The sequence below is a fragment of the Trachemys scripta genome, chromosome 15 (genome assembly GCF_013100865.1).
Source record: "Trachemys scripta elegans isolate TJP31775 chromosome 15, CAS_Tse_1.0, whole genome shotgun sequence".
NCBI classification, from domain to species: Eukaryota; Metazoa; Chordata; order Testudines; family Emydidae; genus Trachemys; species Trachemys scripta.
Genome location: NC_048312.1, coordinates 19,325,098 through 19,336,308, shown reverse-complemented (window position 1 = coordinate 19,336,308; position 11,211 = coordinate 19,325,098). Strand labels below are relative to the sequence as shown.

Below are 11,211 nucleotides of genomic sequence, written 5' to 3'. Positions count from 1 at the left end.
CCACAGGGGCTGGGGGGGTAACAGGAACCGATACAAGAAAAAGACCCAAAACCGGGACAGTCCCTATAAAATCGGGACATCCTACCCAGGCCACCCCCACGTCCACCCCCTGCAAGCGTGGGCTCTTCCTATTGGTCTAGGTGGTCCGAGGCTGTAGCCCTCTGGTGCGCTGATTGGCTGCCTGTTACAGACACGTGGCCCTCTCTTCTCCCGCCACAACAACAACATTGCCCCTTTCAGAAGAGGGGCAGGACTCGTGCCCTCCCATTGGCTCCGGGCCTCCTCACTCTCTGCTCTGTCCCACCCCCACAGAGCTGCGCTTCCCAGTGATTGGTCTGTCGCCGCTACCCGCTCTAGTCCCCTAGAGTCAGCGCGAGTTTCTTCCGGGTTGGGGAGGCGGGTGGCAGGCGGTGGTTGGCTGGTCAGCGCTGTCTGTCACTTCCCTCTGGCGCAGCGATTGGCGAGCGGAGGCTTGGGGGTGGGGCTGAGCGTGCCTCTGTCGCTACGGCCGTAGGGCTGCGTTAAAGGGGCCGTAGCGCCGTTTTCTGCCGCCGCTGCCCCGGACCCGGCTCCCCGGGCGGCGCCATGGCCTATCAGGGCTTCACGCAGGAGTACCTGGGGATCCCGGCCGTGACGCGGGCCTACACCACCGCCTGCGTGCTCACCACCGCCGCCGTGGTAAGGGGGGCGCGCGGTGGCCGCTCCCAGGTCCCCTGGGCACCAGGACGGGCTGCGGGTCCCAGGCGGCCCGGGGGGAGGCGGGGTCTCCGCTGGACGGCATCTGCGGGAGCTCGCTGCGGCCCTGCCCAGCTGTCTCCCTCTCCCCCCGGGGGGCCTACAGCCGCCCGCCCCTGCCCACGTGCGCGCTGCAGTGTGGACACGGGCTCCGGGCTCTGACATGTTTCAGGCCGGCGCCCTGAGGACGGGGGTTTGCTGTGCGGGTGCCCTGGGACTGGAGCCCGTGGGCGGTCTATGGGGGTGATCGCTCGCGCCGCTAGTTCGGGGTCTGGCCAGGCGCACTGAGGACGAAGCCCAACGCGAGGGTTTAACCGCTCCGTGGCTGTTCACACTCCCCAGCCTGCCCCGTTTAACGAGCCCGGCCCGACCCGACCCTGCAGCAGGCCTGGCCCCTTGGATTCTCCTTTCCAGTGACCGGTCCTGTGTTTTCTCTGCCGTGCGCACTGGGAAGGACTGGGGGGTGATTTGGGCTGAGGCTGGTCCCTGTTCATTGTGCTCCTCTCTCCAGTGCTAGGGAGGGAGTCAGACTGTGTGTCCGGGAGCTGGACATTTGGTTTGTGGGTTTGCCTGCTTCTTGTTTCCTTTCCGTGGCAGGGATCCATCAAAAAATTAAAGAGCAACAAGAATTTCAACTTTTTTTCTAGAGCTTATTCCCTAGTGTGAGGCTAAATTCTGCTAATAGTGGGATTGGTGGGCTTGCATTCTGGCTCTCAGCACTTGCATAATTTGCTCTAATTTTCTCTACAGCACACACTCTTTCTTTCCCACCATCAGCTGTCAGTGAAATAAGTTTGACCCTCAGCCAGGGTGCAATATCTGTAATGCTCTCTGAGTCCAGACTCTGCTAGGAGTAGATGCTTCAGTAGTCATGTATGCAGCTCACCATGTCTTCCCTGAACCATCCTTGCAAATGACCACCTCTTACCTTGCTGGGTAGGGGTTGGAATGAGCCGTATTGTCAGAGGTGGCATTTAATGTCCTCCATGGGATGGCAGGTAGGATGTGTTTGTGAGGGCTGATGTTTTTGCCCCCTTACACACTACAAGTTAGACAAACACCTGTCAGGGCTGGTCTAGATAATACTTAGTCCTGCCATGAGTGCAGGGAACTGGACTAGATGACCTCACAAGGTCCCTTCCAGTTCTACGATTCTATACACGGACATATAGTGTTCACCCGAAATCAGAAACCAGGTGCTACCTGCTTGAATAAAGAGCATCAGAGGATGATAACAAGGGGCTCAGAAAGCAACAGATACAAGTCTAGCAGCATGCACAGCAAAAAAACAAAAGAGAATGACTGCTCCATTTATGTAGCAAGTGGCTCATTCCCCACTGAAAACACTTCCCACGTTTCCACTCCCCCAGTGACAGGGTTCTTTCGGTCTCCAGCAAACTCCGCCTTTGCTCCAAATTGCTTGCACACAGATCCTCCCATTGAAACAGATTCTGACCATTCCACCTGCATTTGTCTGCTGATTCTTTCCCTTGTTCCTCTGCTGCTTTGTGTCTGTCCTGGCCCCATTCCTCTTTCCCTCCAGCTTCCTGCTTCCAACCTTGCCTGATGTTATATGCCAACTTCCTTCCCTTCCACCCTCCCAAAAATAAAAAACTACCTTGGTTTGTCAACCATCGTTATTGCATAACAACCCTGAGTAGCTGTGTGACCTAACCGCTGTGTCCTTTGTCCTCCTCGTCCCTCACTGCATCACTTGATGCTCTCATGCATGGCATCGTGTGTAAAATTAAGTGGCAAGTTTCTTGGGGCAAAGTCTGGCATACTCTGGGTGCTGTATAAACAACACTAAGTGCAGCATGACCTGCTTCTCCTGTCTCACTCCAGGGTTAAATGGTCGCTCTCTTGATTTCTTGCAGCAATTAGAATTCATCACCCCTTTCCAGCTGTATTTCAACCCAGATCTGATTTTCAGAAAGTTCCAGGTGAGATTCTTTTCTTATAAGGGGTTAATTTTCCACTGAGTCCTTCACTCTCTTCCTAGCCTGATAATCCAGAGATTCCATGAGCTGGAGGTGGAGCCAGCAGGCCAGCCCAACTTCCCTATTTTCCTTATCACAAGGAGCCCTTCTAGGCCTGGAGGAGCTTCTTTATTCCAGATACTCTCTTGTGCTCCGTCTGTTGGTCAAAGTGGCCGCTGGGCCTTGTGGGACTTCTTCCCACTAGCAGAAGCTGTGGAGGCGGGGCTATAGTCAGACAGGAGTGTTTTCCCCACCCTTCTCTGCCCCACGCCACAGTGGGTTCTTTAGGTCCCTTTCCTGTTTTACTCAGATCCTACTAAGACTGTCACTCCAGTCCCCTTTCAAGAAGAATGGTGGATGAAATTTATGACCATCTAGTCTCTTGGGGCTGGATTGGGGAAGCTCTCCCTTAGAAAGGAGTCTTGCCTTGGGTGATAGGATCATAAGTTGTCCCTTCCCTTGGGGAAGGTGTAGAAATATTACTCACCAAGGAGGAAAGACTGTCTGGTTCTGAGAGGGTAGATGGAATCCACAGGAGGTGGGTCATACCAGCATCTGGTTTTGGGAGGGTGATTACCTAGCAGGGTAAATGGCTGTATGGAGGCACCCAGGTGTGGGGGGCCTTCCAAACTGGGGAAGAGATATGGCTGTCCATCTCGTTCTTCTCCTGTCTCTTCTCTTGCAGATCTGGAGGCTGATCACCAACTTCCTCTTTTTTGGGCCCTTGGGATTCAGTTTCTTTTTCAACATGATATTTTTGTATCCTTTGGTATCAGCAGCACTTTCTGCTCCCTTTTAGTTTTAAATATGACTCTCCACTTGCCCACTTTCCTGATCTAGTTGGCTTGTCTCATCAGCAGGGCTGGGCTGTAGAGTTCCCCTTCCTCAAGTCTCCGCCAGTCAGAACTGAAAAGTCAGTTCCCAGACAGGGTCGCTCCAGAGCCTGTTGGTGTCTTGGGATGGGAGATGGCCAAGCTCACTGCTGAAGAGATCCAGCTAGCCCATCACTCATTCACTCTGCCATCCAAAGTACCTGTCTGGCTGGGGCAGCCCCCCTTGAGGAATGCCTAGTGTGGTATCAGTGAGACAGGCAATGTTAGCTGCCACCAGAGACTACAGAGTTATACTAGCTCCTGTAATTGTGCTGTCCATTGCCAGTGCAGGGTGGTTTCTGCAGCCATGCTGGACAGCGGTGACTTGCTCTTTCCCTGAGTCTGGTAACACAAGACGAATCTCACTGCTCTGGCTCGGGGACTTGGGCAGCTGGCTGGCAGCTTCCTCTAATGAAACCTCTTGTGGGAGCTTTTCGGCAAACCCCTGTGGCTCAGCCAGTGATGCAGGGCAGCCAGCTGTTAAGTTTCCTATACTGCAAACCCTCTTGTTTCCTGCTCTCAGGTACAGATATTGCCGAATGCTAGAGGAAGGTTCCTTTCGGGGAAGGACTGCGGACTTTGTCTTCATGTTTCTCTTCGGGGGATTTCTCATGACAGTATCCTTTGTTTGAGTTGGTCATGGCCCTCTGGGCTGCTGTCCTATGATACTCTGTGAATAGGCTGCTTGTCCACTGACTCCTTGTACCAAGGACCTTCTTAAGCTCTTCTGTATGCCTCTCTATGTTCTGGTTGGCTTTACCATAAAGTAGAACAGATGGCTGCCTAGAGTGGCAAAACTTGGCCTGCAGGATGTGAGGCGCATGTTTCCTAAGGCAGACAAACCCTGGCGCCACCTGGCTGACAGATGCAGTCTCTGCTACTGGGATGGCTCTTCTCACGTACACCAGCCTGTCTGTGCAGGCTCTCAAATAGTGGGCTGGCAACTCCCCAGGCTAATTCCTTTTGTTATACACTGTTCATACTCACCAGGCCCTGAAAGGACTCGTCTAAGATTTATGCTCCAGCTACAAAAAGTTGACTTTTGTGTCTTCCACTGACCACAGGAGCTCTGATGTCTCTGGAGGAGTCACATATAATTGGGCGGGAGCGGGATGTTGTATAATCATGGATGCAGGAAGCTGTCCGATCAGTAGGCTTAGCCAGAAATGGAGCCATATAGCTCTTCCCAGATTAAGTGAAAACCTTAAGTAACCCTACTGAGCTCTGAGGTTCCTAGTCCCATATCTCTACACTGATCCATGTTGTTATCTCAGGGAAGGGAGGGGAAGTAGGGGTGGTTACTGCACAATAACAGCTCACACCGGAATGTGGTTAATTTAGAGAAAACAGCAGCCATTAAAACATTTAGCTCCAAGCTCCCAGAGTGTGTGGGACTGGCCAAGGAGCTGCATGTATGTAGCTGAAGACAGGTTGGCCCTGAATCTTTAACAGATTGTGTACCATAAGGCTCTGAGCTGTGGTGTTATAGCTCATGGGCATGACCAGGGCTACTTCTGATTTTTGTACCTAGTGTGAACATTGTTTTATGCTTTGGCACCATTTTAAAGTAAGAGAAACATGTCTGGGAAGGACGACAGACTCCCTCTGCAGACAAGCCGCTGCCATCTGTTGCAAGGTGCACTCAGAGAAGGGTGTTAAATGCGTGTCCAGATGGAAACTAGCAGCATCAGAAGATGTGCTTTCCCTAAAGCTGTGTGTATTTTCATATGCAAATACTGAGCAGACTCCGACATCCTGGTGCATGTCTATAAGTGCTTAGCTAGGCAAATGCTAACGCATCTGTGGTGTCCACGCTCTTGACCTGCCAAGACTGTGTCAGAGCCCCTGAGCACAGCAGAGAAAATGATTGTGAAGCAATCTCACCTCTGCAAACCCGCAGCTAGGCCTTAGGACCATTGGCATGTTAGAAACAACCCACTCATCTCCCTTCCAGGGAAAGCTCTAATTGAGAAGAGGTTACGGTTTATCTTTGACAGAACTCTCTTGCAGAGGACAAGTGTGATCAGCTTGGATGCTGATACATGTCAGGTCCACCTCTTGTGCTCAAAACATGAAACTTAACTTTAAGGAGTTGGTTGGCGCCTAACCGTTGTAATGAGATACAGAATCTCTCTCTCTAGGGCAGCCATTCAGACCTAGCCCAGGATAGTAGTTATAATCCTCTGGTGGTGGTTCAGAGGACCAAACAGTTTGGTGGTTCAAACTGTTGAAGACAAGTTTCCTCTCAGTCCAGATCCCACCGCACCAGTGTCCATGTAATGAAAACCACTGTGTCGCACTAACTGGCATCCTCAGCAAAGAGCAAGGAAGGGTTTGGCATGGATACTGATCTCCTATCCCTCACAGCCTTGGAAGGCAGCTTGGTCTTGTGGGTAGGGCATGGTTCATGGAGTGGATGGAGATGGCTTCTATTTCAGGATCTAGCACTGACTCACTGGGACTCTAGGCAAGCTGACCTCTCTCTGCTAGCTTCCCCATTGGGGGAAAGCAGGATAATTCTACTTACCCACCTTGGAAAGTGCTTGGAGCTCTTTTGCTGAAGTATTGAATCACGGTGATATTAGAACCACGCCCTTCAGAGCAATGGGGAGGGGCTAATGAACAGTCCTGCTGCTGCCTCTAAGGATTTCATAGAGGGCTTGGGGCTCCCTGCTGTCAGTCAAGCTGCTTCCACTAACACTAAGTTCATGCTCTGCAGATTTACAGGAGAGAATTTACAAAATATGGTTCTCCTGTGAGCTGAGCAGGTTGGACACTTACCGTAGCAGCAATAAACATCAGTTTGGACATTGCTCCTGAAGAGCCAGGTGGTTTTCCAAGGGAATAACAGCGGTTTGTGCTATGCCTGCCCTGGGGTGGAAAGCACTCTTCCTCAGCAGAATGGCATGCTGACTAATTCCTGTTGCAGGCACTGTTACGGAGGGGTGAGTATGGGGGGCTGACCCCATGCACGGGAGAGGGATGAACTTCTGCAGGATATACCTGGTGACTTGTCCACTCATTTTGGTGTCCATGTTAGCTGCATCCAGACAGGCCCTGCTCACAGATTCATACGAGGCCTAGGTCCAAAGGGACCTCTCATGTCCAATTTCTCATCTTGCACAGAGGTTTTCGGCTATAGTAACACCCCTGGAAGCTTAACGCCTAGTGATGAAGCCTTAATTATTGTACCAGGCTGTTTCATGTCTCTTCCCGGCTATGGAACACTTCTCTGAGTTCGTTAAAGAAAAACGATGTCCAGTGTAGGGGATATTGTCCTCTGCTGCAGGGGAGGTCAGTGTCCTGGGAAAGGGAAGGGGCATGTGCGCTGCAGATGTGAGGGTGCGCAGCCCCTGCTTGCCACGAGCACAGAGTAGCTGAGGTGTAAATGACACTGATCCAATGCATGGTTTGCTACTGGGGGAAGAGGAGGTAGGCCTGGGCAGAGGGATTGGTGTGTACGATCACTTATGTAGTTGACTCCAGTACACGGGAATCCTAGGCAGCTGCCCAAGTATCTATCTAATCTGTCAGAACTTGAGGTATTTGTCAGGGGGTTATGAGATTGTCGCATCTTCTGTCCTGCTGCTCTGGTCTGTAGCCTAAGCAGAACGTGCTGTTCTCCTTGACTCTGTAGCTCTCAGCTCTTCGGCCTCTTTGCCAGCCTCTTCTTCCTGGGCCAGGCTTTCACCATCATGCTGGTGTACGTGTGGAGCCGCAGGAACCCTTACATCCGCATGAACTTCTTTGGGCTTCTTAACTTCCAGGCCCCCTTCCTGCCCTGGGTTCTGATGGGATTCTCTCTGCTGCTGGGCAATTCCATCATCATTGATTTGTTGGGTAAGAGGACACTGGGTGCCCGGAGGAAGGGTGGCTTCTGTGTGCGTACAGCTCTCCCAGCTGTGACCCCAGTGGTTTACATCCCGTGGCCTGGGTTCACCCGTGGTAGTGGCATGCCCTTTCTCAGAGGAGTACAGCTGGCCTAGTCTGATTGCCAGACACACAAGTTCAGTCTCGCTGTTTAACTAAGTGCACTTTGTATAGCACCTGTGTAGTGTGTCCATGAGGCACCAACAACTAGCCTGAATGGTGCCATCTATGAATGCCCCAGTTGGCTCTTCAGTAATGGGGGTGGGGAGAAAATGAGCTCTAAGCTGACACTCATGCCCCATTCCTTCTGCCCTCCCAGTTCATACCCTAAGAGTTCTCTGCAGCCATGGCCCTTGCTAAAGGTGACCCCCCCCCCCCCAACACACACAGTGGTGACTCATGCAGGGCTCTCCCAACTGGGTATGCAGAGGCAATGCAGCTGTCTCCTGGGACAGCTGCTTACAGGTAGCTTTTCTCCTGTCTCAGAACATCAGTGAGCAGCTAGCTAGCTGTCCCCCACCCCGCCCCCCGGGAAGAGGCATGTCTGAGGGTAACACGTCTGCCTTCATCTTCTCTACAGGAATTGCAGTGGGTCACATTTATTACTTCCTTGAAGATGTTTTTCCCAACCAGCCCGGAGGGAAGAAGTTGCTGCTCACTCCAGGCTTCCTGTAAGTGAAATTCTAGTCGTCTTTCCTGGGTCCAGTGTATCATCACCACGTCCAAGGGTTTTCTTCATAACAAAATAGCTAACCTGCCTCGGTGCTGGGAAACACCCTCAGCCCCACTCGGGCTAGTTCATAGCCAGCCTGTGCAAACACTGACAGCTGTCCACCTTCCACCCTCTCTATTGTGGAAAGCACCACATGCCTCAAACTACTATCCTAACTGGCTATCTGTACACGCTCTGACTCAGGCCCCCCTGTTACTGGGAGTCAAGTTTCCTAGGGAAAGAAGTGGTCCTTGTTGGACACTTGAGCAATAAGGTATCATGGCACGAGGGCAGCTCCAGGCTTGAGAACTTAAGTACCGTGCACGGATAACTGGATCAAGTCAGGGGGGAGGGCAGCCAGCAATGCATTTGCTGTTTCCCTGACTCCGCTGAAAACTAGGCACTATGGAAGCCCCCCAGTGCAGTACATGTGGCTGTCCCTGAGAGTGGGTTGGGTTCCTAGGAGGGATGGGGGTGGCTTTCATCCCTCTCACACCTTATTCTTACTGTTCACTTCTTTTGGGGGTGGGCCTGTTCCCTGCCAGGAAGCTGGTATTTGACACTCCTGAAGAGGATCCCAACTACAACCCCCTTCCTGAGGATCAGTCAGCGAACCAGCCAGCTGCTGACCAAGACCAGAACCAGCAGCAGCAACCGCCACCTCAATAGTGGGGGAGAACCTGCTCTCCCCCATGTGACCGAACTCTTCTCCTGCCTGCTGGACTGATACTGTGCCATGGACAGATGGTGTCTGAAGAACAGCTCCAGTCACTAGATTAGTCTGTATTAACATCTCAGTGTTCCCTGGGGATAACCTATTTCCCAAGTTGTTCTCTGGAGTGTCATTTACAAACTGAAGGGAGTGATGTAGATGTGGGTGTACAGAAGTGGTGTAGGGACAGGGTGGAGGCTGGCCCCTGGCTACAGTACATCCCATAGCACCCTGGGCCTCAAATGTTCTTCCTAGTCTAGTTCTGCTACAGCTATGCTGTGTGCCAAGTCACTTGTCTCCTCAGTACACCCACTGGTACGCCCTCCTTCCCACAAGGCTCCAGTTGTTGCTTGTGCCATGGAGGTGCTTGATGCTCTAGGTCTCACTCAGCTGTAGTAATGTGTACACCCCCCCCCCCCCCAGGACTGGAGAATGGCTCATTGCCTGGGTTCTGCTCCTTCCCCTTCCATTCTCCCAGCTTCTTTACATTAAAATTTATATTTTTCAAAGGTGTAGCTGTGCCTGGTAGGGCAAGAGGCACCCAGGGCTGTTATCTAGAACAGTTAGTACTTAGGCCCTGGCCCTCAGGCAGGGCTTCATTCCTAGGTGCAAGTTATTTCAAATTCTGCTCAAACCAAGGGAAGACCTAGACTAGTGCACTTGCCCAATGAGGGAAGAGCCCCACTGCCAGGACAGACGGGAGCTTGAGGGCTGCATGGAAAGGAAACAAGCAGTGCAGGTGCCAGACAGGCTGAGGGAGATGCAGGATATTTAAAGACCGCAGCAAGGCCCTCTTAACACAATGGTCACAGTTTTGTTCCAGGACCTGCCTAAAGGCTCAGAGTCTTCCAGTCTCCTCTAGCTGTGGTACAGTGACGCATGTTAAATTACTAAATTTAATCATGACAAGGTTTGCCCCTGTACAGCCAAGCAATAAGTTTTAGGCCTTATCTACAGCCACCAAGTTGCATTGCTTTAAAAGCCCACTGCCAATGCCTGTGAATTACATATGAAAGCTAAACAGGTTTCACCTACTAAAGTTCCCCACTGAGTTGAACCAGTTAACAAGGCTGACTAGTGTGTGTCTGGATCAGGCCTAAGTGTTTCTTTCAAAGCACAAAGTTTGTATTATGCAGCCATCCTTGGGGGGCTGGCCTGTGTCACAGTGCTTTGCAAGCCTCTAACCAACCAGAGCCACTGGAATCAAACGGTAACTAGTAGGGAGTTAGCTGAAGCAAAATGGTGCAGGAGCCTTAAGGCAAAGGAAACTCAGCCCCCAGCCCATCACTTAATTCTCTGCTGTTTATGTCAAGTGCTGCTACCAGAGGAGAGGCTGAAGCCTCCTTACCACAAAGTAGGCAGAGTCTTACTACCACCGCCTGAAAAATCCCTTGTAATCAAGCTCCATTCAAGGGGGGGGGGGGAAATGTGGAGGGGCAACAAGGAGATTTACTCATGGAGTCACTGAAATTCTAAGCTTAGCAGTGTATAAATGCAGCTTTTGGCTGTAGGACTCCCCCCCCCGCCCGCCATGTTAGAATAACCTGTTGACAAAAGGTAAGCAGCAAAGACTAGCAGGGGGACAGACAGTTGGTCAGTGTAAGGGTTAAGGCTGCAGGGATAAAGCTGCTGAGTTTGCAAGTTTATGGCTTCTGCAAACTCCCTGCCAGCTGAATTTTTATTCTTCCCTCCCCCCAGCCACAGAAACCTATTGGCTTTCAAACAGCTATGACCTGGGGCTGCCATGGTGCAAGATGAAGCATAATCATGCTAAAAGGAGATTTCTGACAATGCTAGAAGCGTGGGTGGACTATGCTGGAATAGGTTTTACAGCTTCCTTTAGCACAAGGACCATGACACCAGTGTCCGGTTGTCAATGTAATCTGCGCTGCTTGCAACATTTTCTCTTGGTTTTTCTGGAGGAGGAGGAGTGCAAGCTCCAGCAAAGCGCCAACAAGCCAGCAACTTGGCTTTGATTCTATTTAAAAAAAAAATAAAATAAAAAGCTGACAATTTGTATCTTGTTTAAAACAGCCGAATTAAACTCCTCCTGGGAAACAGCAGGTCTCTGCATTCTCACCAGCTTTCTAGAATCCTGGCCCCAAAGCGTTAACAGCATGTGCGAATACAGCTTTATTCCCACTGTGCTTAGTTCGTTCATTCATTAGCTGCAAGGGAGGAACTGACTGCACATGATCATGCACAGTGGCGGCTTTTTACTGAAGGAAAGATGCAATTTCAGCAACTCGAAGTCATAACTGAAATGCAGAGTCTAGTCTTACCACCGGTTCTGGGAATTTTGAGGTATTCTCCCCAACTTTGGCTTCCAAC

General features: G+C 51.4%; 1 protein-coding gene across 2 annotated transcripts; it reads left to right on the top strand.

Annotated features, from left to right (window-relative positions):
• Positions 1 to 468: 468 nt before the first annotated feature.
• DERL3 (derlin 3) lies at positions 469 to 9,389 on the top strand. 2 transcript variants are annotated; one of them, XM_034790699.1, is made up of 7 exons: positions 469 to 678; positions 2,613 to 2,678; positions 3,400 to 3,473; positions 4,110 to 4,203; positions 7,231 to 7,426; positions 8,037 to 8,127; positions 8,714 to 9,389. In XM_034790699.1, the coding sequence occupies exons 1-7, from the start codon at positions 586 to 588 to the stop codon at positions 8,835 to 8,837; spliced, it is 738 nt and encodes a 245-aa protein (XP_034646590.1). In that variant the 5' UTR covers positions 469 to 585; the 3' UTR covers positions 8,838 to 9,389. The 2 variants fall into 2 exon arrangements, with proteins under 2 accessions (XP_034646590.1, XP_034646592.1); XM_034790701.1 differs by having other exon boundaries at positions 548 to 678; positions 2,581 to 2,678.
• The last annotated feature ends 1,822 nt before the right edge of the window (positions 9,390 to 11,211 follow it).

Excerpts from the sequence above, each read along its gene's own strand:
- DERL3 (XM_034790699.1), top strand. The coding sequence starts at position 586 with ATGGCCTATCAGGGCTTCACGCAGGAGTACCTGGGGATCCCGGCCGTG. Across the intron at positions 679-2,612 it reads TGCTCACCACCGCCGCCGTG|CAATTAGAATTCATCACCCC; the intron begins GTAAGGGGGGCG and ends GATTTCTTGCAG. Across the intron at positions 2,679-3,399 it reads TGATTTTCAGAAAGTTCCAG|ATCTGGAGGCTGATCACCAA; the intron begins GTGAGATTCTTT and ends CTTCTCTTGCAG.